This window comes from Streptopelia decaocto (genome assembly GCF_964273445.1).
Source record: "Streptopelia decaocto genome assembly, chromosome: 17".
NCBI classification, from domain to species: Eukaryota; Metazoa; Chordata; class Aves; order Columbiformes; family Columbidae; genus Streptopelia; species Streptopelia decaocto.
In genome coordinates this window covers 6,913,966-6,940,793 of record NC_138672.1, presented here as the reverse complement: position 1 = coordinate 6,940,793, position 26,828 = coordinate 6,913,966, and the positions used below count along the sequence as shown (strand labels likewise).

General features: G+C 51.2%; 1 protein-coding gene across 3 annotated transcripts; it reads left to right on the top strand.

Annotated features, from left to right (window-relative positions):
• Nucleotides 1-218: 218 nt before the first annotated feature.
• SH3GLB2 (SH3 domain containing GRB2 like, endophilin B2) lies at nucleotides 219-24,902 on the top strand. 3 transcript variants are annotated; one of them, XM_082067806.1, is made up of 11 exons: nucleotides 219-358; nucleotides 7,817-7,958; nucleotides 8,298-8,426; nucleotides 9,637-9,770; nucleotides 10,235-10,327; nucleotides 14,015-14,077; nucleotides 18,119-18,142; nucleotides 20,887-20,976; nucleotides 21,470-21,570; nucleotides 22,678-22,939; nucleotides 23,469-24,902. In XM_082067806.1, exons 1-11 carry the CDS (start codon nucleotides 296-298, stop codon nucleotides 23,574-23,576), a joined length of 1,209 nt encoding a protein of 402 aa, XP_081923932.1. In that variant the 5' UTR covers nucleotides 219-295; the 3' UTR covers nucleotides 23,577-24,902. The 3 variants fall into 3 exon arrangements, with proteins under 3 accessions (XP_081923932.1, XP_081923933.1, XP_081923934.1); XM_082067807.1 differs by lacking the exon at nucleotides 14,015-14,077; XM_082067808.1 differs by lacking the exons at nucleotides 14,015-14,077; nucleotides 18,119-18,142.
• The last annotated feature ends 1,926 nt before the right edge of the window (nucleotides 24,903-26,828 follow it).

Below are 26,828 nucleotides of genomic sequence, written 5' to 3'. Positions count from 1 at the left end.
CTGCCCCGCTTAAAGGGGCCGCGCCCGCTACTGGCGACCCCGCGGCCCAACGCGCTTCCCGGGGCGGCCGGACCCCCGCAGGCTGCCGCTACGACTCGGTGCTCCCCTCCTGCCACGGCACCGGCCGGCCGGTTGGCTCGCCGCCGGGAGGCCCCGCCGGTGACAGACAGCCCTTTTAAGACGCCGCGGGGGGGTGGTTCGGGGAGGGCACCGGTCGGCGCTATAAAGGGCGGGCGCACGGCGGCCGCGGTGACAGCGGGGGCGCGGCACGGCGGAGGAGCCTCCCGGCGCCACCATGGACTTCAACGTGAAGAAGCTGGCGTCGGACGCGGGGGTGTTCTTCTCCCGCGCCATGCAGGTGAGTGGGGCGGGCAGGGCCGCAGCGCGTCGCCATGGCAACCGCGCCCGCCCGAAGGCCTCGGGCCTGCCCGGCCCCCGGGCCTTCCCCGCTGCTTCCCTCCCTCCCATCGCACGGAGCGTCCTGCGCCGCTCCCGCGGATCCAGGCCACAGCGGAGCCCTGCGGCTTCTTTTCCCCCGTTGGGTTTTTTTGGGGGCTGCTTGGCTGAGTCGCAGCCCCGGGAGCGGCCACCTCGGGGCTCTGGGTCCTGCTGGGTGACCCCAAGCATCAGCTGGGCTAAGCCGTGGTGTTGTGCTGAGACTGGTAAGGGTTAATAAGGAAGATGGCTCCAGAGATGCTTCTGACCCATGGATTGTGGCAAGGCACACACACAAGTGAGTGTGGAGTTCTTGTTCTTAAAGAAAAGCTTGTCTTGTAATCAGCTGCGCCCAGACCCACGGGGGACCATTCCCTCTTGCCAGGGAGATGTGACAGAGGTGGCTTTGCTGCCGGTCTGCAGCCCGGGGAGGTCGGGCAGCAGTAGCTCCCAGACCCTGACAAAACACAGTGCTGATAAAGCGATGGGGTGGAGCTGCTGAGACTGAGCAGTAGTGTCTGGGTGGGCCAAGGTGGCATCAAGACCACAAACCTGAGATCAGGGAGGCAGTGACCCCCTGGAGCTGCGGAGCGAAGAGACAGGGCTACCCGTGAGGTGCAAAGTGCAGCAGGTGGGGAGATGTGGCTGCTGGGTCTGTCCACTTCTTGGGCGTAATAACCGAAAAACTGCTCTTGGTTGGGTAGGAGAGAAACAGGTGAGAGTTGGTTGGGATCCTTCCTGAGGAGTGAAGTCACCAGCTGGTGACTCTGGGACTGGGCGTCTTGTTCTACCTGTTGTGTGGGGGTTGGTAAACAAACAGAGCGGTGCCGTCTCGTTCCAGACCTTCTGTGCAGTGGAGTAATTCTGGCTCTTTTAGGAACTGGTCTCCTGTAAACAGATATCACCTCCTGTAACTGTGCCAATGAGTCATATGTTATGAAAAAGAGAGATATTAACTACAGGTGCAAAATAAGGAGCAGATGGAAAGCTTAAAGATGCTGTTCTCATGCAAATGACCTTGGTAGCAGAAGAAAGGAAGAAATGCTGTAAAGAAATCTTATGTTTAGAAGCCTTATTGTAAGTCTCTGATAAGTGGTTTTTAGCTTCAAGGCGTAGGAAGGAGACAGGCATGGGAACAGTGTCTGCACACAGCAATTCTAGAGCAAGGAGGCGTTTATAAATAGTGGCTTCTGCCTGCTACACCTACTCCACATAATCTCATATGTGAGTATTCATATGACTAATTACAGTAGTAATTTCGTGAAACAAAATGGGCACTAGTACTTGTGGACAGCATGCAGATGTTTGCATAAGGAGGGGAGACTGGAAGGAAACGGATCGCTGAAGCTGAACACTTTCTGAAATGTAATTGGGGGGGGGATTAGGCATTATTTGGGCTGTTCCCATAGAGTCCTGCTGCTGGTGTGAGTGAATGGATCCCCACCAAGAGCCAGAAATGACAGCTGAGATCTACTCTTGGCAACAAGGATTGGGTTTGTAGCACTCTCTAGCACAGCAGATCTTCCAAGAAGGGAATAAGACCTGCCTAGAATAAGCTCCGTTTTCTATAGCATTGGAGATGCTTTCTTTGGCTCCGGGCATTTAACAAAGTGATGTTTTACTGGAACTGCAGCGACTGGGAGATAAATGGACTGGCCATTATGTGCTGTGCCACTCAGACAGCATTAGCTATTGGTGTCTGGCTGAGATGTCTGGCCAACACGCGAGAGCTCAACTCCAACTGGAAGAAGAGCTGTAGCACTGCTCAGGGAGGGTGAAGGAGGTAGAACATGGTCAAGCCACCACTTCTGAGGTGGTTTCCTGCGCTTTGGGGCAGGAGCAGTCCTGGTTTGAAATCTCTTGAATATAACCTAGTATAGGTGCTGACTGAAGGATTTTGGACTAGGCTTGACCTTAATCATGACCAAAAAAAACCCCTTGACAAACCGCTCTCTTCTTTATATGGCTTGTCTTAGTTCAGGCACTGGTTAGCAGGACTCCTACCTGGGGAGAAGTAGGGCAGTTTGAAGGGCTCATGTGCTCCTGGGTGAGCAATCCTGTACCGATCTGCACCAGGACAGAGGTGGCCGTGACAAAGATGCTGTACAAACAGTAACTATCTTACCAGGCTTGTGTATGCTTTTCCCTGACCAGGCAGTGCCCTGTGGGCTTCATGGCATCTCTGATGTTCTTTGGAAAAACAAAACAGGTAGTAGGAGTAGATGAAGTAGAGGAGTGCTGGTCAGCACTGCTGCCTTTGGAGTGGAGAACAAGCTTCTAGGCTTGGGCAGCTGCAAGAATAAAGAGCTTTTGTAGGATTTAGCATCACACTGGAGGATGTGCTGCATTGACACTTGCACCACCAGGCACAGCTGTGGAGTAAGTGTCTTCAGAGGGGCTGCAGCCCCTGACAGCTCTGGCACCTGCAGACAGTCTTCAAACAGGTCACACTCTGCATCTTCACTGAAGAAGAATAAGGCCCTTCCCCTTGATCAGCTGTGCCTTCAAGTTTCCAGTAAGTGGGTTTGATCCCAAATCTCTGCAGAGGAAGCTGTGCTGATAGTTCCAGCTTCCCTACAGAACTGGCATCTCTCTTTCCAAAGGTAACACATTGGATGTCTCTGTTCTAGACAGGCTGCAAGCCAGGCTCTCTCAGGGATGTCTGGAAATAATTGTAGGTGTCTGTCTTTTGTCAGTTTTGATGTAAACTGTCTGTGGATGAAATTGCCCGAGCGTGAGTACAGCTTTTGGGTGCTTATCCCACTGCTAATGGAATTACTACTAGCAGCTAGAGGTTGACTTTATCTTGAAACTCCTGAAGAGAGATAGACTCCCCCATCTCCCTGAACTCTGCTGATAGAAGAGACTTTTCCCCTCTGCTTGCTGACCTTCCTGGGGTTGATAGCTTGGTTACTGGACACCTAAAAAGTAAAGAGAACAGAGGTGACTTAAGAAAAGTGTTTTGAAGGCTAGAGATACGGGCCAGAGCATGTTTCCATTTGAAACACACCTATGAATCCACAAGGGCAATATTTTTTTCCTCTCCTAAATGCCTTGCTCATGAGTTAACCAAGCTGTCCTGTTAATGGCTTCCTTCTGTCCTCTAGCACAGTTTCACTTGGCTCACAGCCTCGCTTTCCTGACTCCTGGTGACCAAATATTTGAAGCATATTCTGCATCCGGTCCAGAGCTGTTGAAATTCAGGTGGTTTTTAGATAACGAGTGGCTACGGCTTCTCTCCTAATGTGACCTTTCAAAAGCTTGGAGGTAGATTTGCCTGTACTGATTTTGTTGTGTCTCCGATCATCCAAAGAGCAAATGTTACCATAGTCTGGGCATTATGGGCTTCAGAAAATCCAACAGCCCAAATCTACTGGCAGATACAGGAGTCTGTTCCTGGTTTAAGACCCTAGTTTTATCTTTGAGATTTAAGGTGAAAAGTCATAAGTAATGTCAAGCTGGAAAAACTGTGGACCCTGCAAGTGACGCAAGGGCCCGAACTCTGCCACCATATCATCCTCAAGGAGTCTGAAGCTTCCCACTGAGAGCCCATGGCATCCAGCTCTGGGCTGCTGGACAGGAGAGGGATGGAAAAAAATCACTCAAGCTTGGAAGAGACACAAGTCAACTTGTGGTGCATTGTGCAAAACAGGTGTGGCGTTGGCATAACTTGATGGGAACACTGGGATTTTATTCCCCTTGGTTTGAAGGGGAGAAAGGTGCTAATGCTTTCAGCAAAGAAAACAACATGTGCTATTTTAAAACCCAACCTTGGTGGCCTTAAGTCTCCAGAGCTGTAGGCACAGCCTCTTTGATATTGTAGCTGCAGCACAGAGGGCGCCATCCAGCTCTATTTGCTCACCCTCCTGACATCCCTACCAAATCACTTGGGGAAAGGAGAGTTTTTCCCCAAGCAGGCAGCTGCCCAAACTGCAGTCTGGCAGGTTCTTGCTTCTTTTGGGCTTGTCACCCAAGTGCTGCTCTCCCAACTGGCCAGCCTGCTTGTCCACACGGGCCCTGATAATGCATCTGGCGTTCCTGCTGGCCAGCCAAGCCTCCCTGCCTGAATTATTGATGCCCTGGAATGCAGTACGGCTCTCCTCTTCCTGGAGAGCGAGAGTGGCACTTGACAAAAGGCTGCCCTGCATTATTAATCACCTCCTCAGGTTCCCTGTGCAGAGACGGGACCGGTGCTCAGCTGGGTCAGCTGCGGGGACGCTCCCTGCAGGGCAGGATCCGCGGAGCCTCTCAGCATCGCGACCTGGCACGTGATCCCAGGATGCAGACCCTGGAATTGGTGCAGGGCAGGACTGTTGGCCTAGCCACCAGGTTCTAGAAAACAAAAGAGAGTAGTTCTGCTGCAGCAGGATGGAGGAGCTCAGAGTTCTCGCCAGGCATTGCAATAGCAAGTGCTGTGACTGCCCTGACCTCTCCCAGCTGGAAATGTACCAAGTGTGTAGGTCAACTTGATGCAACCAAGTTAACGCTCCAGTTTGTGACAGTCTGGAATATTTGGTGCTACAAAAGACACTGATGCCTCTATTCCAGGAGCAGCAAGACACAGAATAATTTTAATCTGTCTTTTTGCAATCAGGGGGCACGAGTGTATGATCAGTTTCTGTTCTCCTGCATCTCTTGGCCTCACAGTGAAATCTTTGTTCAATGGGGGGGGAAAATAATGAAATTTCTGTTATAAAAATAAATTCCTAGGAACAGAAATCCTTTGTGGGGCAGTTCTGCCTGAAATGCTTGAATAGCCATACTTCATGAACTGCGGTTGTTTTGTCCTGCATTTCACTGCGGATACTGACTTGGGTGGCCACATAAGAGGGGATCAGCAGCTGAGACCTGTTGCTACCTGAAAGCTCGGATCTCCACTTGCACCAGCCATGAGAAAGAACCAGCTCATGGGATAAGGTAGTGTAACTTACCTCTAATCTTCGCTGGCCGGGCTTTCATGAGAAGCTTCATTCGATCTCACTGCAAGCTGCTCCTGCGAGAGGTGGTCCTGCGCTCCCCTGCACATGAAGGCACATTCCCAGTAGCGCTGTGAAGTCGGGCAAGTTCTCTGATCCACCTAAAATTCATGTTGGAGGTTAAGTTGAGCTGGATCAGTGACTCCGCATGCACAGACAAGCAGAAGTGTGTTACAGGGGACGAAAAGAGCACCCTTGGCAGCGACCTGCAGTGTGGTGGTACCGACTGCCCCAAAGCTGTGCCTGGGTCTGGACTTTGTAGTGTAGCTGACTGCTGGGCAGGGAGACATGAAGGTAATTAGGTGGAAATGGAGTAACAGCCTCCTGTGCCTTTGCACCCACCTCATGACATTCATGCTCTGCTTTCCAACCCTAAAGCAAGCCTGAATAAGAGCTTGTTTTCTGGCCTGACCCTTTGGAGCCACAGGTTACGGATAATAGCCACAAAGGACAGTGATGGAGATGCTTCTTGTGAATACTGCAAAAGACCCCAGAGTAGGAGAGATTTGAGAGGGCAGCAGCACTGTGGAGATGCCGGAGGGCTTCAGCAGCGATCTGACTGCAGCAATGCTGTAAGAACCTGACAAGAAACTGGGTTTAGGGCTGCTCCCAGGCAGATGCTGGTGCAGGATGCGTCTAAACTGCAGGGAGAAGAGCTAGAATTGAAAGTGAGAACTCAAAAAGCTGTCTGGGAAAGGGGGGGGGGCGAGGGAGACTCTTATACTTGCATCAAGGAGTCTTGGCTTGTTTAAGAAAGCTCTTAAACAGATGACTCAAAAACTGGTGCCAAATACCTGGGAAGCCCCAGTTTGCTGCATGGCCGTGACTCAGCCCAGCCTGGCAGCGCCTGGAAACAGCCCTGGGCTTCCAACAGCGACAGAGGGAGGGAGGCTCAGCCGCTCATGCATGGCTGATAGTTGCGTGTGTCCCCAAAGACCATCACAGACCGTGGATACAAAGCAATACAAACACTCCTCTTGAATCTGCTTTTAGCCGGTAACCAAGGGGCTGCTGGTCCCGAGGAAGAGGCTAGTGAAGCGACCCCTGGTCATGCATGGCTGCGAGTCCTCTGTCCCCACGGGGCTGCTGGAAGGAGCGTGACTGTTCCTGCGCTTCGGTAGCCGTCACCACCACCATCAGGCAGAGTGGTTCACGGACTCCAGTTCAATCTTGCCCAAACAGGTCGCTGTGTAAACATACCTGCAGGGCTTGTATATCTCAGACATCTAGTAACATTTGCGCAGGGCTGGTAACAGGACTCCTAAAGCCTATTAACCTACCTCGCGTGCTGGTTCTGGGTTTGTTCCTTATCTCAATTTGTTCCCAGCATTGTACTGGATGTGAACGCAGCTGGGGCTGCTGGGCAGCCACTGATCTTGCCAGAAAGTCTTTCTGGGGCAGCAGACAGCAGGCCCAGAGCCATGAAAAGGGTATCTTGGCCCATCTAGAGCTGAGCTGTGGGACAGGGGAGGAGGGAGAAGGTGCAAGTGGCAGAATAGACAGGAGCTGTATTTCTCCTAAGGGCTTTAGCCAGGCTTTAATCTCTTGGCACCTGACTCTACCAGGTATTGTACAGTACCGTGTCCTGATAACAGTGGCACCAGAGGCCAGCAACAAGGGCTCAAAGGACAACTGCAACCTCCCAAGTGCCACAGCTGTCTAAAGAGGTCTTTTAGTATACTCCAACAAGATGCCGGTTCCATCAAGAGCAGCAAATTGTGCTTAAAAATACACTAAAGTTGGCCACCTTCACTGAGAGGAGCAAGTGGAAAATGGGGATGAGATGAAAGGGAATGGGTGCTCAGAAATCCCCCAAGGAAGCAATGGGGGTGTCCAGGCCACCTGGTGCGGTACCTCCAGACTGACAAATCTTGCTTGTCAGATGTCACTGCCCAGAACGAAAACACTGAAGACTTGCACAGCAAGTGCTGTAGCAAAGCCAATGTTGCGTGCATGCTTGTTAACTAAGAAGAGAACAAAGTGTGACTTGTGAGGTGGACGTGGTGTTTCTGATCCCGTTGGGTTTTGTAGAGTTGGTTAGGAGAAGGTGAAGGAAGCTGGATGCTGCACGAAATACTGCAATCTATGTGCACTTAAATTTGATTCCTCATAACTACAGTATTTTTGCATCAGACCTTATTAAAAGATGCATATTCTAGACCACCTCTCAAACATGGGCTCTGTTTTTAGCTCAGTGCTTTTTTTCCACCCTTGGGCAAAGTTTTGTCCTTTTCCCTTGAAAGATGCCTGGGAACAAAGAATGACACCTTGAAGGCTTTTTAGCTCCATTCCAAGATAAGTGCATGAGACAGAATAAGCTTTCATGTCTCTTAATAGCTCTATAGTACACTATAATTTTGCTTTAATACAACAGACCTTCTAACGACTACTGCTCCTTCTTGCAGTTTACTGAAGAAAAGTTGGGCCAGGCTGAGAAGACTGAACTAGACGCCCACTTTGAAAACCTTCTGGCCAGGGCAGACTGCACAAAAAACTGGACAGAGAAGATCTTGCGTCAGACCGAGGTTCTGCTGCAGCCAAACCCTAGTAAGTCCAGCTTCTAATGTTCAAAGGACAAATATCACTTGCAGCTCAAGCAATGTGAAAAGATGTGCCTTCTGGCAGACAGCCCTGTTGCATTGAGTTTGTGGGGGTTGGAAGAAACCTGTCTTTGCAGGGCCTCTCCTTCCTTTACTGCGTAGCCGAAAGATGGCTGGCTGCTGCCTCCCCGAGCCTGGCAGCGTTCCTGAGGGCTGGGACGTGGTTGGAAGGGAGGTGACACCTCCCCAGTGCATGGTTGAGGAGTGCATGGAGTGTGCCACCATGAATGCCAGCTCCAGGGGCCCCTCCTTCATCCTGTAACCACCCGTGACATCCTCATTCCAGGTGCCAGAGTAGAAGAATTCCTCTATGAGAAGCTTGACCGGAAGGTGCCTTCCCGGGTCACCAATGGGGAGCTGCTGGCACAGTACATGACAGAAGCAGCGAATGACTTTGGGCCAGGAACACCTTATGGTAAGTAAGCCTGGCTAATTAAACCCCCCTGGGAATCCATCCCTTCCTAAGAGGGGATCCCCACTACTATGATTGGTTAAAACTTTTGCAGTGCGCCTCTTGAAGGAGGCAGGGTGTCCTGCTCCCCCCATGGCAACCTGCCTGTTAGTGTGTCCAAGCAGATGCCAGAGAAGGGTCTTCCCTAGCACAGAATCCTGGAGCAGGAAGGCAATTCTTACTGCACAGCAAAACATGCTCTGTGCTGTGGGAAGAAGGGGCCGGAGTCTCCCTATTCCTAAAACAATCCTCAAGTCCAGCAGAGCTAGAGAAGAAACAAAGACACACAGATCCAGGGTAGTTCATAGGACTGGTGACAGGACACAGAAACTATTCTGTGCTATCTCTGTGTCTTTCTAAACTAGCCTGAACAGGGAGTTGCAGTGAATGGCTTTAGCTTTGTGCAGTTTTAGTCTAAGGTGATGTCTAACTGCACAGGGCTTCTCTAAGCTCTGAACAGGAGAACCATCCGTTAACTGTGTCTTGCAGATAGAGGGTGAAAATCTTTCTCCAGCAGAAAGAGAACAGAAAAACAGACTTGGGAAGGTTGGTGCTTGGCTACAAGCCTCAACAGGCCCCTTCCTGACCACACAGAATATCCTTCTGCTCCTAAATCCTAACAGTTGCCCCTTCCTGGGGGAATTTTGGGCTTCTTTAAGCAGCAGACCTGCACAGAAGCACAGCCTTAACTTCCAGCTGCCCTTGCCTCTGCCATGAGCTTTGTACTGCTCTCCAAATCAATAGTTGTTCAATAGTGAGTCCTGCAGAACAGCTGTAGCTGCATCTATAGCCAGCACTGCCTAATCAACTTATTTTTTTCTGCTCTGGTGCTTTTTAATTTGCTGCTCTGTTCCTGTGCCTCTGTTTTATGAGACAAACAAAAATCATTCTGCGCAAGCAGGTGTAGCAGTAAAAGGACATCAGCAGAGTAAGTGCCTCAGCAGATAGATAAAATCAAAGCTGCACTGGGAGCGGCTGAGAAGAGGCCTCAAGCTAAAGGCAGATTGTAGTTAGGAATGAGGCTGATGTGGTGTGGGCATGGCCACCTTGGCCAGGCAGGGTACACTGCGCCTTTGTTCCCCAACACTGGAGCCTGGTGGCTCTGTGTGAATTGGCTGAAGCCAACACAAGGTTAATTGGTTTCTCCTGGAGTTGAAGGCTCCTGTTGTTGCAGGGAAGACCTTGATCAAAGTTGGAGAGACTCAAAGGCGCTTGGGTGCAGCAGAACGGGACTTCATCCACTCTGCCTCTATCAACTTCCTGACTCCACTGCGCAACTTCCTGGAAGGGGATTGGCGAACCATCTCTGTAAGTACCCTGGCAGGGAAGGGGAAGCTTGTCATGCCACCAGAGACAAGGAGGGCAGGGACAGAGGGAGACAGTGCTAGAAGAGCACATTTTCCTTCCCTATGAGAAGGGAGGACTCCATACCTCTCCCCTCAAAGGATGCCAGGATAGGGGAATGCCCATCCTAGATCTGCTCAGGGCCACCTCTGCAGCAGAGAAGGGTTGCCAGTTGATGTGCATGAAGAACACAACTCCTTTCCCGACTCCTTCAACCCACAGGCTGCTCTGTTTCCAGCAGGTTAGCATGTGTCCCTGGCCGCCAGGCCCAAAACTCCTGCTAATGAGATCAGTGTAGCAACTGCTTCTTTCACACTAGCACTTTTTTGTTAAGGAAATAGATTTGATTCCTAGATGATACCTTGTTTCTTCCCCTCACCAAGAGCTCCTAAGCAGTCTGCTCTCATCCTGTTTTCTATCCCTTCCAGAAAGAGCGGAGGATCCTACAGAACCGCCGCCTGGATCTGGATGCCTGCAAAGCCAGATTGAAGAAAGCCAAAGCTGCCGAGGCAAAAGCAGCGGTAACTTTTTCCCTCATTCCCCTTGCCTGTCCTTCTGGCCCCAGGGACTGGCTCACGTGAGCAAAGCCACATGCTCTCTGGACAAAAATTAGGCTGCCCGACGATGTCCTGGCTCTGGCAGCCATGGGTAGGGATATTCCATGTCTGATATGCAAGGGAACTGGGAGCAGGAGCCATGTGCCTGTTCCTCGGATGTTCTCCCATGGGGGAGTTGTTGAAACAAATTGTTTTGAACTTCCAAAATCTGCCAACTTCTACTTGACCCAGGTTCCCGTCTCCTGACTAACAGTAGTTGCTGGATGACTTGTGCTAATAACTAAGAGGCTGTGTCTTCTGAGGACTTGCTAAGTTTTCCTGGGGATCTCAAAGCAAGGCAAGAGAGAGCTGAGCTGGGAAGTGCACAAGGGGAGAGCACACTGGGGCTCTGCAGCAGCCCCAGGCTTTCAGATTCATTAGGGTTCTCCCAACTCAGTCTTCCCTAGGCAGGAGTGTCAGGAGAGCCTGTGAGAGGTGGCCAGGGTCAGACTGGCTACCAAGACACCCTTCCTTCAGTCTCTCTAGTCACTTAATTCATGATGCTGTCTAGTTACAGGCTAATCTTGCCCTCTGGCTTTGGCAAATTCATGGCAAGTAAACTAGCAAAGCTCCCAGCTCAGAGCAGTGCAGAAGGGACTAGTAAGTCAGCAATCAGCAGGTCTAGCAGAGTGCTCAGGTGTATGTGGGAAAGCCCCAAATAAACCTTTGGGTGAACAAAAGCGATAGCTGCCCTTTAAAGGTCCCTTCCAAGCCAAGCTATTCTACAATTAAAAGAGCCTTCTCTCATTAGTCAGGTCAGCCAGATCCACCAAAGGTAACTTCAGAGATGGTGCCCCCAGTCTCAGTGGGAAGTGGTGGCCATTGCTTTATCTGAAGCTCAAATCAGAGGAGGAGTTCACTTACCTCCTGTGCTTCTTTCCTTTCCACCCTCTTTACCTTGCTTCCTGTGTGAAGTGATCCCAAGGCCTCTCACCTGCACCCAGACACTTGGGTGAGGGACTTCCCTGTAGCCAGAAAAGTTTGTTTTCCCACTGGAACTACTGGGCTGGGCTGCCCCAGGCAGGATACAGAGCCAGTCCAGGCTTTCCAGTGTATTTGCCCCAAGCCACATTTCAACCTCTCTGCTTCTTTGAAACCGAGATCACACAACAGAAGAGCAACCTCAGCTGCTGTTGTGGGCACCCATCTCTTACCCAGCTTAGCATAAAGGGGGCGGTCCCTGGGCTCTGGGTGCCTCCCTGACTACTAGAGGACAAGGCACAGGTGGAAGCTCCCAGCATGGGGGGCAGAACTGCTGCCTCTGCTCTAGGTGTGTTAACTCATCGTTAGACCACAACGTTCCCTGTAACATGTCTGGAGTCCTGTGCCACCCTCCTCCCATCCAACCTGGCCTGCAGTATCGCACCTCTCCCAGCTCACCACTCTCTTGCTGCTCTTCCCCTCTGTGGTGCAAACCTGTGTTCCCACAGCTGCTGTCTCGTGGCTGACCCTCCGAGTGCGCTGCTGCCCAGACCTGTCAGCTGCTCTTCCAGTGTCTGGGCTTGTGCATTTCCCTCGGACTTCGTGCTTTGGTCCTTCCTGTTGATGCTGTTTTGTTCACTAACCTTTTTGTTTTGTTTCTTTGTGATTTGCTCAGTGTGAGGGAGATGTGAGTATTGACTGTGCTAACAGTGCTGTGATTTATTTTTTTTTTTCCTTTAACACCTCTCATTGTCTCTTTCCCATTTTAAATGAAAATTCGTATCTCCCTTGTCCCATTGGGACTGGCCCTAGAGCATGTATTGAGCGTGGTCAGGGCTGTGGCTGCCTGGGGAAGGTGTCCCCGAAAGACGGGACAATCTCTCGCTGCCTACAGCCCCTCTGGAGCATGCACTCAGTTCCATCAACACTGCTTGCAAGCAGTGCTCAAGAGCGGCATGGGCTCCCATCAGAACCCACACAGACTCCTCCAGCTGCGGGCAGGAGGGGTCAGGTTGGGTGGCAAGTCCCTCTCCTGGACGGGAGGCAGCCCAGAGACAATGACAGGCAGGTTGATCTGGTTGTGGTGCTGTTGTGTCCTCCAGGTTCCTGGGTTCTGCCCATTTTCCCCATTACAAGAGCAGAACAGGGAGGGAGGTGGGTCCCTTCTGATCACTGCTTGCAAATACAACTCGTCCATGCATAGGAGTGCAAGAGGAGCTTGCCTCCTTCATCCCATGTGCTGTGACTAGTTTTGGGACTCTCTGGAGACCAGGGAATGGGAGGAGAGGTTTCTTCGGTTGCACTTGATAATTAAAAACCAAACAAAAAACATAAGAAACTATTTGTGAAACATCTCCTCTCCCCACAGGGAGGAGTCAAGCCTAGTTGCTGTGCTGGCCTCAAATCTCATTTGTGCATTTTTCTCCCTATATTCAGATCTGACTTGTAAAAGGAATTGCTCCTCCTTATTCCTTCCTCTAGCCATCCCCAAAACTCCTAGATGGTTAAAAAAATATCTTATTGTTGAGATTGCCTGATTGCTCTTCCACACACTGGTCACTCATTCTAGCAGGCTGCTCGGGGCCCAGCAAATCGGGTCAGTGTGTATAAGCAGATCTGTGTGAGCTGCAAAGAGATTAACCTGGGAAAGAAAATGTGGGGCCCGAGAAGATTAACGACATAGCTGGGTTATGGCAGATCGTGTGCCAGCCTTGCACACCGGCCCAAGGCTGACCAGGAGGATGCCCTGGTCCACCACACCAGTGTGATGGTCCTGATGTAAGCTAGAGAGCTGGTTTATCTCTTCAGGTGATGCTACAGCCAAAGACCATCCTAGGAAACTTAGTCTTAGCTTAGCTGAACAGAGAGACCATGCTATGTGGAGGTTAGTGAGCCCACACCTGTGTGGGGATGGACTGGATCATTCCCAATGAGGAAAACCTCCAGAATGCTTGAGTCTTCCTGCCCCAGGGCAGAGGTTTAGCTATGGAGAAGGTGGCTCGGAGGTTTGGTGACCTCTGGGCTGAAAACTCATGCACTACCTTTGGCAACAGCAAGGCTTTGGACCAGATCTGTTTTGGCTAAGTCATGCTCCTTACCGAGAAGAGCAGATCTGAGTCTGTTAGGAGGAAACATGCCCAGAGGTTTGGTGAGAGTAAGAATAAATAGACGTGTTTCTTTGAAAGGCACTGTGTAAAGGATGCTGTGGTGCTAGTGAACACAGCCACTTTGAGGACAAAGCCCCGTACAGGGACACATCTAGGATTGTAGGTGGAAAGCAAGGAGAAAGAAGGTCCTGCTCGCTGGACCAAGCCAACATGAGCAACCTGCTGGCTGCCAGGGAATGGGAAATGTGTTTGAGATTGTGCCATCTCATCTCCACTCCAACTGGCCACTGTGTGAGCAGATAGCTGTAAGTACAGGCAGAGTTTCTAACAGTAGAAACATCTGCTGTTCGGGTACCAGGTGTGACTGCATGAGCCAGTCCACCTCCTCTTGCACAAGCCTGGCTTCCACACACCACCGCCCAGACTGCTGGGAGACCTCCCTCCTGCCATCCCATAGGAATTTGAACTAAGCTCCCAGCACAAACAGGAAAAAAACACCAGTCCCTTCTTCCATCCATTGCCCAACTGACTCCTATCGACTCCTCTGCGTGACTTGTACATGAAACTCTATTCCCCTCACTAGGCTGTGCCTGACTTTCAGGAGACTAGACCTCGTAATTACATTCTCTCCGCCAGCGCATCTGCGGTAAGATTGCCTTCCCCTAGATGTTGCCTCTCCAACCTCTTCCTGCCCCTCTCTTCACCCAACTTATACTCGGACCTAGTGCTCTGCTGTTTTCAACATTTTAATGTGACATGGGCTGCCCAGGGTTTCTCTGGCTCCACCTGAAGGATGTAGATCACCCCTGTGAGGGTGCATGGTCAGGGTCTGGCACTTCTGCTGCTTGGTTTGCTTTCTAGTTTCTCTGCCAATCCTTTTCCACATTTCTAGTGGGAATCTTCTGGGTTTTATTGCTAGTAGAGCAATTGAAAGGAAAAAAACCTCAAAGGTTAGCCTTTCTGGCTGGTTCCAGCTGTACGCTGGCTGTGTCACACGTGTGACTGCCTGATCAGTACAGTGGTGTCAGTGCTCAGAGGATTTGTAGTTGGTCAAGAGAAGCAAAGGTAGAGGAATCTGCCACCCATCGTGTCTGTAATGCAGGAGGCTGAGAGCGCAGGCTTGTTTATTCCGCAAATAGAGGTGAATGTTTTCCCTTTCATCTCAGGGCCTGTCTGGTGGCTGTTATGCAGTCAGATGCGCTGGGGGTGGGTGAAGAGCCCGTTGCATCTCTACTCTGTTGCACTGAGTGGCTGTGGTCAAGCAATTGACTTTCTGTGCTGTGTTCATGGCTCCCCATTGCACAATGTCACATTTCTCGTTAAAATGTTGAAAACTGATCATCTTGCTTCCCAGATAGCATTCAAAACAACACTGATGCCTGTTAATAGAATAATGTGAGAGTGGAAGGGCTGGGGAGGGGGATCTGTAGATATGAAAAAGGACAGCCCAGCCTTCTAGCAAACAAAAACTGTCATGGAAACAAGGTGGATTTGGTTAACAGGTAACCCATCCCATTTGGAGAAAGAGGTATGTGAGAGCTGATAGCATCAGTGTTAGTTCTCAGGGGGATCTGTCCTGACCTTCTCGGAGAGCGATGCTGGGATCAGAAATAGCTTTGTACCAAAGCTAGAAAACTGTTTCCATAGATAACCAGCCTGATGATAAGGAAGAAGCTGATGCTGGTGATGCTGTAGCAATTGCTCAGTTCCCGCCTCTCCTAGTACAGCTGTGAACCTGTGGCTCTGGCTTCTCCCTTGGAAGAGTCTGTTCCAAGGACAGCACAAGTATTGCAATAATGGACTAAGACTGAGTACTAAGAGAATTAGAGGAGAGAAGCTGGACATTCCCTGCCTCTGAACAGCTCAGGTTAGACCAGGGTATCGTTATTCCCCTAGACTTTCCAAAGCAGACCTGGAGACAAGCGTTTGTGTAACAGGTATTAGCATGTCAGAGTGCCCAGATGCTCAGTCCAACAGGTCATCACCAAACCAGGGCTCTCGGTGAGCAGCCAGCACGGACCTCGATCACTCCATCACGTTTGATGGTTACACAGGGGGCATCCCAGCACAAGTGCCTGTAGCAAACCCGCAGGCCTGGCCAGCAGTGATCCTCCTGGCTGCCAAAACGAGTTCACAGGTTGCAGTTGGTGGCTGAAGTGCCACCTGAAGTCCAGCTGCACTTGACTCACTTGAATAACAATTGGCATCTTTAATTAGCAAAACACAGGCTGAGCCCAGACAGCTCTGTGCAGGCAGAACCAGTTTATAACGAGCTCTCTGATCCCAGCATCCTCCCTGAGGGGTCAGGCAATGCAGCCAGGTAGGAGCTCTTCATGCTGTTGCTCTGCTTTTCTTCCAGGCCAGAGTCCTTCTGCTACTTTAGCCTTAGCGTGCGCTGCCAGCACAGAGCAGTGGTTGCTGCTCACCTTGCTGCTGGGCTCTGCTCCCTTCAGGGGGGAGGGATTGCTCATGCCCAGGTAACAACTTTGTCTTACAGGTGAGCAAACAGGTCAGCTCTCTCCTGGACCCTATGCCCTCAGCAGGGCTCTGATTTGGATTCTAAATTTATGTTGGGTTTTTTTGGAGACACGGATAACACGGTGCTTTCATTTTTTCCCCTTCCATAACAGGAAGGCTTAGCTGGAATTAGATCCACCTGGAGAGAAGCACCTCCCTTGTTTTGTATGAGTTGGAGGCTAAGGAGCCATTTCTCCTCTCTCCCACACTGACCTTTTGTTTTTGTGTAAGAAGGTGTACGTGGGCTGTGTAAACCTAAATATCCCTTTCTCCCAGATCCTGCCACTTGCCTTCTGCTTACTCCTAGGAATGATTCCAAGAAAAACACACTGAGTACCTTCAAGGGGGTTCCTCTGGCTTGAGCTGGGGTGGAGGAAGAGAGGGGCAAATCATGGGCTTCTGTCTGAAACGCTTCTGACTAGAGCCATGTAGTGTCTGAGCCCAGGGACAGGTCTGGGCAAAGCTGGCCTGCCCCAGAGCACCACAGGGTCAGAGCTGGAGATTGCACAGCAAGGCCAACAGAAGAGAAACAAATTTGTCTATTAATTGAGAACTGCAATGATTAAACAGGTCTGAAATGGCTTAAGTACTGTCTACAGCATCTAAGTAGGAAGAGTGAAAGCTTCCCATTGCCTCCATAGTAAACCTTGCTCCAAAAACATGAGTCTTGTGCCAGAGCTGGGACCTGCTTCTCAGCTGCCTACAAGGTGCTTCCCACCATCCAGAACCACCTTCCAGAACAGGAGCTCTTAGACCAAGATGGAAATGGACCTCATGTTCCCTCACATGGCTGAAATTGCCCAGGCCTTAATAGAACCTTTTCCTCACCTGCAGTAGCAAATAAAGGTCAGAGAAACCACCCAGCACACTGAGCATAGCACAGGCACAGCCTGTGCCCGTAAGAGGACCAGCTACAATAACTCCACACAAATGAGAAAAGATGCCAATCAGGCTACACACCATGGAATAGGAACTGAACTACAGGCCGTGGGACAAAAGCCAGAGCAGGCAGCAAGCCAAGGAGCTGCTGTAACACCTTTCTGCTCCAGCTCTTCACCAGGTGCTCCTCCCTCTGCAGCTGGGGCTACCACAGCCCATGTGAGCAAACCTCAACGAGGTTCAGCTGGGAGACCCCAGGTCTAAACAGAGCGTGTTGTCCTGTGACACAGCAGCATCCAGCACAGAGCCCTTAGGTGCCTGCGGTGCTGATTCAGCCATGCTGTGGTGAACTTCCCTGATCTGCAAAAGTGACATCGGAGGGTGAAGGTGAAGGTCTCAGAGGCCATCTGTCCCCTGGCCCCACCGGTGTGGGGTGTTGCCAAAAGGATGGTGTGCTCCAGTCAATCCAGGGTGATTTCTCTTCATGTTGCCAGGGCTGCTGGAGTTATTTCTGCTGAGGAAAGGCCAAGCCGAGAACCTCTGGGAAGGATCAATGTGTTTTTCTACCTCTTCTCTTCCTTTCCCACTGCTGTGCGTGACTTCTGTTGTCCATTGTTTCATGTCCTGGAGCCAGATCCCAGCAGCAGCTGGCAGTTGTGCTGCCCCAGACATGCCCCTGGGGCTGAGGGGAGCAGGAAGGAGCCGTATGATGTTTTCCTGGCTCAAAGGCAACATCCAGCCTTGCGTCCTTCCCTTTGTGCCTGTTGGTAGCTCAGGCTGGATCATGGTTCCACTAACCTGAGATCTCTGGACCAGTGGGTGAGGAGCTCTGGCCTCTGTGTGCCGTGAGCTCATGGCAGCTCCCAGGCCCTGTCTGTGGGCTCAAGCAGCTCACCTGCCTCTCCACAAGCCTAAAACAAGGGCTGACCTTCCACACCAGCCTCTGCAGGCTGCAGCAGAGTGACCCTCATTCAGAGGACTCAGCTGCTTAATCCATTTCTTCCTGGAGCCCATTGAATGCCATTTTACCAGCCCTGGCAGGGAGCAGAGCGGGAGCGCTGCCGGCTCTGGTGGCATGGACTTGCTCTCCCATTGCGAAACGGAGCTCGAGGGCACAAAAATGAGGGGAAGGGACATGGATCTGGCAGCTGCTGCTGGGTGAAGGGCGAGCTCATCCCCAGAGCTGCCCCGCTGTGTCCACGGAGCGTCCTTGCCCATTGCTGTTAACGCAGAGTGCTTCTCGACGTCTCCAACACTGATCTCCTTTCCTGTTGCTCTGTGGCCCCTACAGCTTTGGAGCGACGAGGTGGAAAAAGTAAGTACCCAGCTGAAATTGTACTCAAACCTTTTTGGGGTGGGGGGATGCTGCAGATTCCTTCCTGCTCCACACGTGCAGAGGAGGATCGGTGGGACGTTGCTGTTAGCTCCTCATCCCGCAGCTCTGCGGTTCAGGGCGACTCTGCCAGCGGCTTGGGAAGAGCTTGCCCCGTGGGCCAGTTGGCTGTACCCGGTGTGTGTGGGTTCGGCTGTACGTGATAAAAACCAGCTCTGAGAGCCCTGCGCTGGTGTCATAGGAGCAGAGGTGACGCGCTGGGATGTGATTCAGCTCTGCTCCTGTGGCAAAGGTCCTGCCTGCTCCCGTTTTGCATGTGCTGTGCGTTAGCCTCTAGTAGCCCCTCGTCTGTTCTGGGGTCCGAGCAGGAGCTCTGGGCAGAGCTGGGGCCAGGACAGAGGGGTTCCCGGTGACCAGCCCCAGCTGCTGGAGGGAACAGCCCTCTCAGGAGGGCAGGGTGGGAAGTTTGGAGTCTGTGACAAGAGGTGACTGTCTGGGTGAGCTGCACTTACCCTTCTGAGTGGATCCGTGGTGGCGAAGTCCCAGATCTCGTTTATTTTCTGTGTTGCCCAAGACGAGCGCAACTCGTCCGTGAAGATGGATGGAGGGCTGCTAGTGGACTAGAGACCAGGGTGAGCTCTGTGTGGAGCTCCAGCATGGTGTGGAGCTTCCAGAGATGCCTCCTGGAATCCCATTGCCTTTCACGCCTCAAACACCCCCGGCAGACGTTAGCCTGAAGCCTGAACTGCAAGGTGGTGGAATGGCACGTTCCTGCATGCCGTGCATGATAGAAACCTCTGACTGCCTTCCTCAAAATGCATTAGCAGAGCAGACTGGCTGTTTCTGAACCAGCTCATCCCTCAAACAAACAAGCTGACTGCAGTCAGCTGTCAGCACGCACGGCTCTGTTCCTCTATCTTTGCTCTATCGTGGTTGGATAGACCAAGGTATGTCAGTCAGCTTCAAAGTTCTTCATGTCTTGGAGAAGCACAAGACTGGAAGGGACCTCCCAGGTCACAGTCTGTGCTGGTTTTATGGGAAACTACATCCTGTGGCTGCTCAGAGCTCACAGGGAGAGGCAATGGGGCAAATCCCAGGTGCTGCCAAATGCAGCTGTGTCTGCCTGTCACACGTTTCAAATGGCTCTGCTGGCACTGAGGTCTCTGTGCAGCTCACTGGAACAAGAATCTCTTGGTGCTTAGTGAGGCATGGCACTGGTATTTCCTGCTACATTCCCCCTTTTTCTTTAGATAATCCCTTTCAGACAGAGGATGCAAGAAAATAGATCAGTTGTAGCTTAAAATAGACAAATCTGATTAAAAGACAGTCAAAGCCTTGCTTTGTTCTGGCCTCGCTGCACAACAGTCCTGGTCATGCTGTCAGCAGATGAGGAGGCTGGGGGGATCCTGGGGTGACCCTGCTCGGAAACACCAGCGATGTGGCCTCTGCTCTGAGACCGTCATCCTGTCCATATTCACTCTCTGGGGTCAATTCCAGATGAATTGCTCCTGTGCCAGAATAATCGGAGCATTTCCAAAGCAGCAGAAGGAGAAGGACAGAACTGGTGCTGTGCAGGAACTGCTGCGCCAAGGCAGGCACCCCCGATTGCTGCTCCCTCCTGGAGAAGGGGACGCTGAACCACGCTCCTCTCCTTCCAGCAAGCTCTAGCCCAGTGAACATCACTCTAAGAGTCAACTGGCGTGTTCTACTGCGTGTTAAGGAGTAATGCACGTAAGAGAGAGCGAACGTGCTGCTTGTCACCCTCTTGCCCAGCAGCGCGAAGGGGAGAGCAGGGACTGGAGCTCCCGACTGCTCCAACACTTCAGGAGCTTTTCTCTGCAAGGACCCACCTGGGCACCCTGGTACTGCCCAACCGCCCTGGTGTAAATGCGCTGTTTGCTGGTGATGTTCTGTCGGTATGGTAAATGAGGCCTCCAGTATCAGCCTGTCTTTGAATCCCCACTGACTGCTACTCACTATTGCTGAGTTCCTCCTGGCTCAAAATAAGTAATGAGCTTCCAAGGAGAGCCTTGGGTAGAAGTTTGGGTTGTTCATCTCCGTTGCGGAGAGATGTAGCTGAGTAGCAGCACTTTGGTAGGTGCTCCGTGGCCTCAGCTTTTGTTCTGTGATGATAAAAGGATACTGACAAAAGTTGTACTTCTGGAGAGGAAATTGGGGAGATTGTCCCATTCCGATACCTACAGGTTTGGAGAGGCATCTAACAGAGCTGTATTTTGCAGCAGACTCAGCCGTGCTGACCACAGGCACTGTCCTGTTTCCAGTGTTCCCTTTGCAGAGGACAGATGCTGATGAGCAGCATTGGCTGCCCAGTTCTGAGTCCTGCAACATGGAATAGAGGGAGAGGTGCTGGCATGGGACTGACTTTCCACACAGCTCAGGGTTAGCAAAGCCTTTCCATCTTCATGTTCTGGTCTTGTGGGAGCAGGAGCTTCCGAGCTTGATGCATCAGTCTTGAGCTTCCATTCCATGACCTGCAGTGATCCAGTGTAGGATCAAGCAGGAATCAAGTTGAAATACAGCCAGAAGTCTCTGGGATCCTCACCCTGAGTGTGTGGTCCCGGGTGCACGTGGATCCTGCCGAGCCAGCAGCGCGCGTGTTGGTGCCAGAAGGGGCTGGTGGAGGAGGCGGGTGCTGCCTCTCCCTGGAAGAGGCAGAGCAGGGTCCTCTCCTGGTGCTGTCTCCAACACCCTGTCCTGTCTTGCAGGCAGAACACGAGCTGAGGCTCACGCAGACCGAGTTCGATCGCCAGGCGGAGGTGACACGTCTCCTGCTGGAGGGGATCAGCAGCACACATGTGAGTCTTCCTCGGTAACGGGGGTGATGGGGACAACAGAGACTCTTGGCTCCTTTGTTGAGGAATGCCAGCAGGGTGCTGGAGCCCTGCACTGGGCGCAGAGGTAGAAGAGGTCATCAACTTGGAGGCTACAGCAACCTCCTCATCAAACCTGGAATGTTCAAAGTAAAACCATAGTGAAGCATGGGCAGGCAGTGCCATCATGCCTGCACTCTTCGAAATGCTTCTGAGCCAGAAAGACCTTGTTCTTCTCTCACTAGAGCTGTGGATGAGCCACATGGGCATGGCCAGAGTGCCAGGAGCAGCCTCCTCTCTGAGATCACCCTTGGGCCTATGCAAATTAATGAATTAGTGTAGTCAAGCTAACCAAATAACTCTTAAATGCTGGCCTGCACAAGCCTGCTTCCCATGGGGTAGGTCGTGGCTGCAGGGAGAGGGTTCCTGTGCCTGCCACCCAAACTCACAGATCGGCCTATGGTCCTTCTCCCTCCAGGTGAATCATCTCCGCTGTCTCCACGAGTTTGTGGAGTCTCAGACCAACTACTATGCTCAGTGTTACCAATACATGCTTGACCTGCAGAAGCAACTGGGCAGGTGAGACAAGACGCTGCTTTTACTTCTCTAAGGGTCACTCAACTGGTTGCCCCTGCTCGGGCCTCCTTCCCCATCCTATGTCATCATGTCAGGTAGTTTTAAAGCCCCTTCCAAGCTCTGACAGAGCTTCTTTGCTTACGGAATAGTGACCAATCCTGGTGGTGATGCGTTTAGAGCAGGCTTTGCCATGGGATTCATCAGGGGCTTATCCATTCATCTCAAAGCACAAGAGCCATCAGTGTTCCTCCAAATTTGTGAAATCATATGGGAGACAAATTCCCGTTGCCAGGCAGCAATCCTGAGCGTGCTGTGCTGCAGCAGTAGCTAATTCGGCGCTGCCGGCCGCACGTCCCGCGGGTGCAGGCAGGGCTGTTTGGTGTGTTACCTGTCACAGCAGCGCGGTGGCCTGACCCCAGAGGGGCTGTTGCTTCTGCATGATCACTCACTGCTCCTGTTCCCTTCTTTTCCATGCTTGCAGCTCCAAAGGAGAAATGTAAGTAGGATGTTTTTGCTCTCAGAGCTCTCCAACTCAAACTCCGGAGTCTCTGCAGACTCACTACAAAGGCCAGAGCTGCGCTCCCTGTGTGTGAGGCGGGTATTTACAGATAAACGAGACCGAGCTCCATTACTGTCTCTGTAGAGCCCAGCAGCCTGGGAGCCTCCAGTCTTGGCATCTAGTTTAACAGCAACAATGACTGTCCCTTTCTGAAGAACTAGCAGACTAAACAGGTACCACAGACCAGGTGAGAGCAGGGCAAGGACACAGCACATCCAGTAAAGCAGCTGCAGAGCCCAGAACAGCGCCTGCCCAGACCCTGCTCTAGGCCCACGCTTCCCTCTCATGCTCTGCCGGTCAGGTGCCGGTCCTGGAATGGAACACAGGGATCAAAGCCAGCAGACAAGTGTTACCTGTCACAGTCTCTGCACCCAAGAACCGAGAGCATTTCCCCACCCAAAGGGCAGTGTAGATGTTACAGACATTAGCTGGAACTCCTGAGCATCATCTCTGCAGTGTAACTACTGAAAGAACAAGCTCTTCCTTGGTTCCTTGTATTAGAGCCTTACTGAACTCTGCTTCTCTTTTTTTTTTTTTCCCTCCTGTGTAAGATTTTCAGGCACATTTGTAGGCAACGCAGAATCCACATCTCCTCCCCCAGCCGCCGCCTCTCCTCCAGCTGTTGCTGCCACGCTCCCTGCTGTGCCTACAATTCCAGTTGTGCCCACGATTGTTGGGGTGCCTAATTCCGTGGCAGAGAGTGTCCTGAACCCCAATGAAGTCAAACCTCCCGCCAGCGGGACGCGGAAGGCCCGAGTCCTCTATGATTACGAAGCAGCTGACAGCACCGAGCTGGCACTCCTTGCAGATGAGGTTGGTACCTTTTCTTTGCTCAGTATTGCATGCTCAGCAAGGTCTTGGTTAGTTTTCCTGCCCCTAAACCCCCCATTTTATGGAACTGCTAATAGAGACTTTTCCCTTGACACTGGTGCCTGCTGAACTGCAGTGAGCTTTTGCTCATGGCCATTTGCTGTTTCAGAATATCACCCCAATAACTCTCCTCTTCTGGCTGGGGGCCTGGTCTAATCATGCTGAGAAAAATGGAAATTCAGCAACCTGCAAACTCTTTTGTTGACTAGACTGAACATTTGCATTCAGAAGGGATGACATGGCAATATCATGCCACCCTGTATGCAAAAATAACCGTAAGTCAATTTGGAGAATGAAAAGGCAACAGGGACATCAGTGGGCAGATTTCTGTAGATGTTCTATTAAAGCTGCAGATGGCTCCAGGGAAAGGGCACAAAGGTTCTTGCTAAATGAGCTCAGGAATTGTCGTTCTTCCAGTTCTTGGCTGTCTCTGCAGAGTAAGGTCCTGGCTAACGCCGCCTTCTCTCCCCAGATGATCACTGTGTACAGCCTGCCAGGCATGGATCCCGACTGGCTCATCGGGGAAAGAGGGAACCAGAAAGGGAAAGTTCCTGTCACTTACTTGGAACTGTTAAGTTAAATGTTTCCAGGAAGAAGAATGTACAAGTAGAACACGCCCCTCATCTCCTGGCACTTCTAACGCGGATTTCTTCATCCGAGACCATTGCTCTCTTCAGGGTTGACACTCCATTGCTAGTACGGTAATTGTGGAAAAGTGGTAAAACTGTTACTGGAAGGTTTTGGGAAAGGGCTGGTGGCACCCGAGACTGAATTCATTACCTACCAGTGCAGCCTGCTTTGAGGTATGTCTTGATGGCGTGAGGTTCCTTGATCATTTTTCCTACCTTGCCGTTGTCTTGTTTCTTGCAGCGGCTCTCCCAGGGCCAGCGAGCTGCCTCCCTCGGCGGCTGCTCACCGAGTTTAACTTACATCCCCTCGTGTCTGGTGTGAGTTAGTGCCTGTCTGCCCCTCCTGTCCTCCCTCTCCTTCAGCAGAATTGCCCAAGTCAAACCATCAAGCGTTTGGAACCCTCTGATGTGTTTTAGCTCTTAAGGCAAGGAAGCTGAATTTCAGAATTAAGAGCCTGTTAAGCCCACCCACCTTGCTCACCTGTGGGAGAACAGTAAGGCAAGGCTCGAGAAGAGCCGCGCTTACTATCATGGTGCCTGATGGCTGCAATCTATTAGTAGAACCGTCCTCTGAAGCTGGAAGGGAATTTCTTTGTGAAGATCAGCCTAATAATATAGGGTCTGTATGTCAAAAATCAAACCTCAGTGCAAGGGACCATGCATCTTGCTTGCATTTCTCTGAGAAACTGCTCTTGGACTGCAAAGAGTTTACAAGCCTTTTTACAAGCTTTGCTCCCTGTGTTAATTGTCCAGGCTTTTATTTCGGTGTGTCTGTTCCAGGCATGGTTGAGCCTGACTTTATTTTCACCCTAGATGACAGATGTCCCTAACGCTTCCCCTTCCCTCCCAGCAGTGAACAGACTTGGTGCATCCCCAATAGTGAGGGACGGTCCCGCTTGCTGGTACCTCCAACAACGAGCCTGTTCTGGTCAATCCAGGCTGCCCTTGGCGTACACGGTGGTTTAGCTCAAAGGGAGTGCTCAGGCCTATATGCTTTTTAATCCCATAATGAGCTTTTTAGCCAGAGCTCACCTGAAGGACTCCTGCTGCTGTAACTAGTTTTCCACTCGAGCTGGATGGAAGAGAAACTCACCTGCACCAAGCTCTCGGTTCACTCCTTCCCCTCGGTATGTCACAACTAACTTTGCTTGTTTATTGATCTTTTGCACTTTCCCCAATGGTATCGTGACCACTCCAATGTAACAGGGCACCGAGCACCTGTGGTATGTAGGGCTCGTGGTTTTCAGCACTTATTTGCCAATAAATGAACTGCCTGACCTGCTGCCTCAGTGTTGTGTGTGGGCTCAGGGGCCGCAGCGCTGGCTTAGGTGTGCGCTGTGTCCTCCTGTTGTCCCAGTCTTGTTGTAAAAGCAAATTAAAGCTGCTCATCCTGCCTGTTCCAACTGAAACTTAAGGTCGTTAATGCCTTGCAGTTCTCGGTACATCTTGGTTGTACTACGGATTCGGGAACTCCAAGAAACAACAGCTCCTCCTTAACCTGAAGCAGAAATAGAGCAGCAGTCTGACTGTAGCTGCTGAGGGACTGGAAATGCTCTTCTAGATCTAACGGACTTTTTTGTTGTTATGGAAACTAGATCTGCTGCTAATCTAAAATCCTAACGCCTTGTCCCGAGCGCCCGGCTTGGGAAGGACGCCTGGGAAAAGCAGCTGTTGAAATGCTCCGTGGTGCAGCGATAGCGCTCAGTCTGTCTGGTTCAGTGACAGGGAATGGGGAAATCACATCATGCTGCTGTTTTTGTTACAATTGCCATGATTACCGCTGCCACAGTTCTACCCCAGCCTATTTCCCTGCCAGTACCTGTACCTCTCCCTCAAGCCAGTGATGTCCCTGTTATTCCTCTCCCTGGTGCATTAAAGAAAGAAGAACAGCTTTAGCAACAACAGCAGCAGCTTAATGATGCAGAAAATGGTGTCTCTTCCCTCAGAAGAGCCGCAAGGAGTTCTGTTCCTGGCAGCAGCGCTCCCTTCCCTCTGCGTTAGAGAGGGACACGCAGAAGCATCTAGTGCTGCTTCTAACAGGCTCTTTACACAATGATCGCAGTCTCATGCTGCTTATTTCCAGATGTCCCTTAGCGAGGGCTGTTCCCTGGTCAAGGTACAATCAAATCTCAAATGTTGTGCTCTAAGGCGAAGCTGTAGCTCTAAAACACAGGTGTAGCCAACAGCATCCACTCTTCTTTGCTATCTGGCACCAAGGACTCCTGCCCAGCACTGTAAACTCACTCTAGTGCCTGAGCACTAAAGAGTGTTGTTACTTCTCCCTAAATTCTCACACTGTCTGTTCCTTTTGAGCACTAATCAAGTGATTAGCACACTGCCTGGAGCTTCAAAAGCTGTAACAGAAGGAAAGGCACCTACCAGAGCTATCAAAGAACAGCCCTGACTGTGCCTGCTGAGCTGTACCCGCCTGTTTGCCACCTTCTCTGCAGTTCTTCACCTTCAAACCTCCGTGTTCACACCTGGGGTTCCCTGTGGCAGAATGTGTTAACCATTACAGGACCAGGCTTGGGACCGTCACCCCACGTCCTCCTGTCAGAGCAGCTCACCTCAGCTTTGGGAAGGTAATCAAACCCTTCTCCCATCTACTTTAAGATCACTTTGCTCCAGCCAGTGAGTTCAGATCTCTCCAAAGCCTTCAGGGCAAGTAAACTAGATCCAAAAATTGTACTAGAATATCATGATCACATAAGCTTATGAGAAAAAAAAAAAACTCAAAGCAAGATAATCTAATTTTCTCGCTCTAGTCTCTTAAAACCATCAAGATTAAAAATGTTCTGATTGGTAAAGCAATCAAGTGTCTCTTGGGGAAAGAACTGATAGGCTACTGGCTCACAGCTACATTGAAATTTGATTTCTTAGCTTAGGAAAGTCTGTCTAGATTTCAGGCTTTATTTTAAGCAATAATCACTGACCTTCTCTTAGTGTCTCCACCACACATGGACCCTTGGAACTTTTAAGAGTTTGTTGATCTGCTTGAGAGAGCGATACCAGCACAATACAACCTCACCACAGACAGTGTCTTTTTTTGTAGCTTGAGCCTGTGCCCCCACCCTGCGCTGCTGCACCGTAACCCGTGCGTGTGGCCCACCCCAGCGTGTGCAGAATCTTTCCTGAGTATTTCATAGTGACGCTCATTTAAAACCTCCTACAAGTTCCCCAGCGTGAGAGTAAGAGAAAGGGAG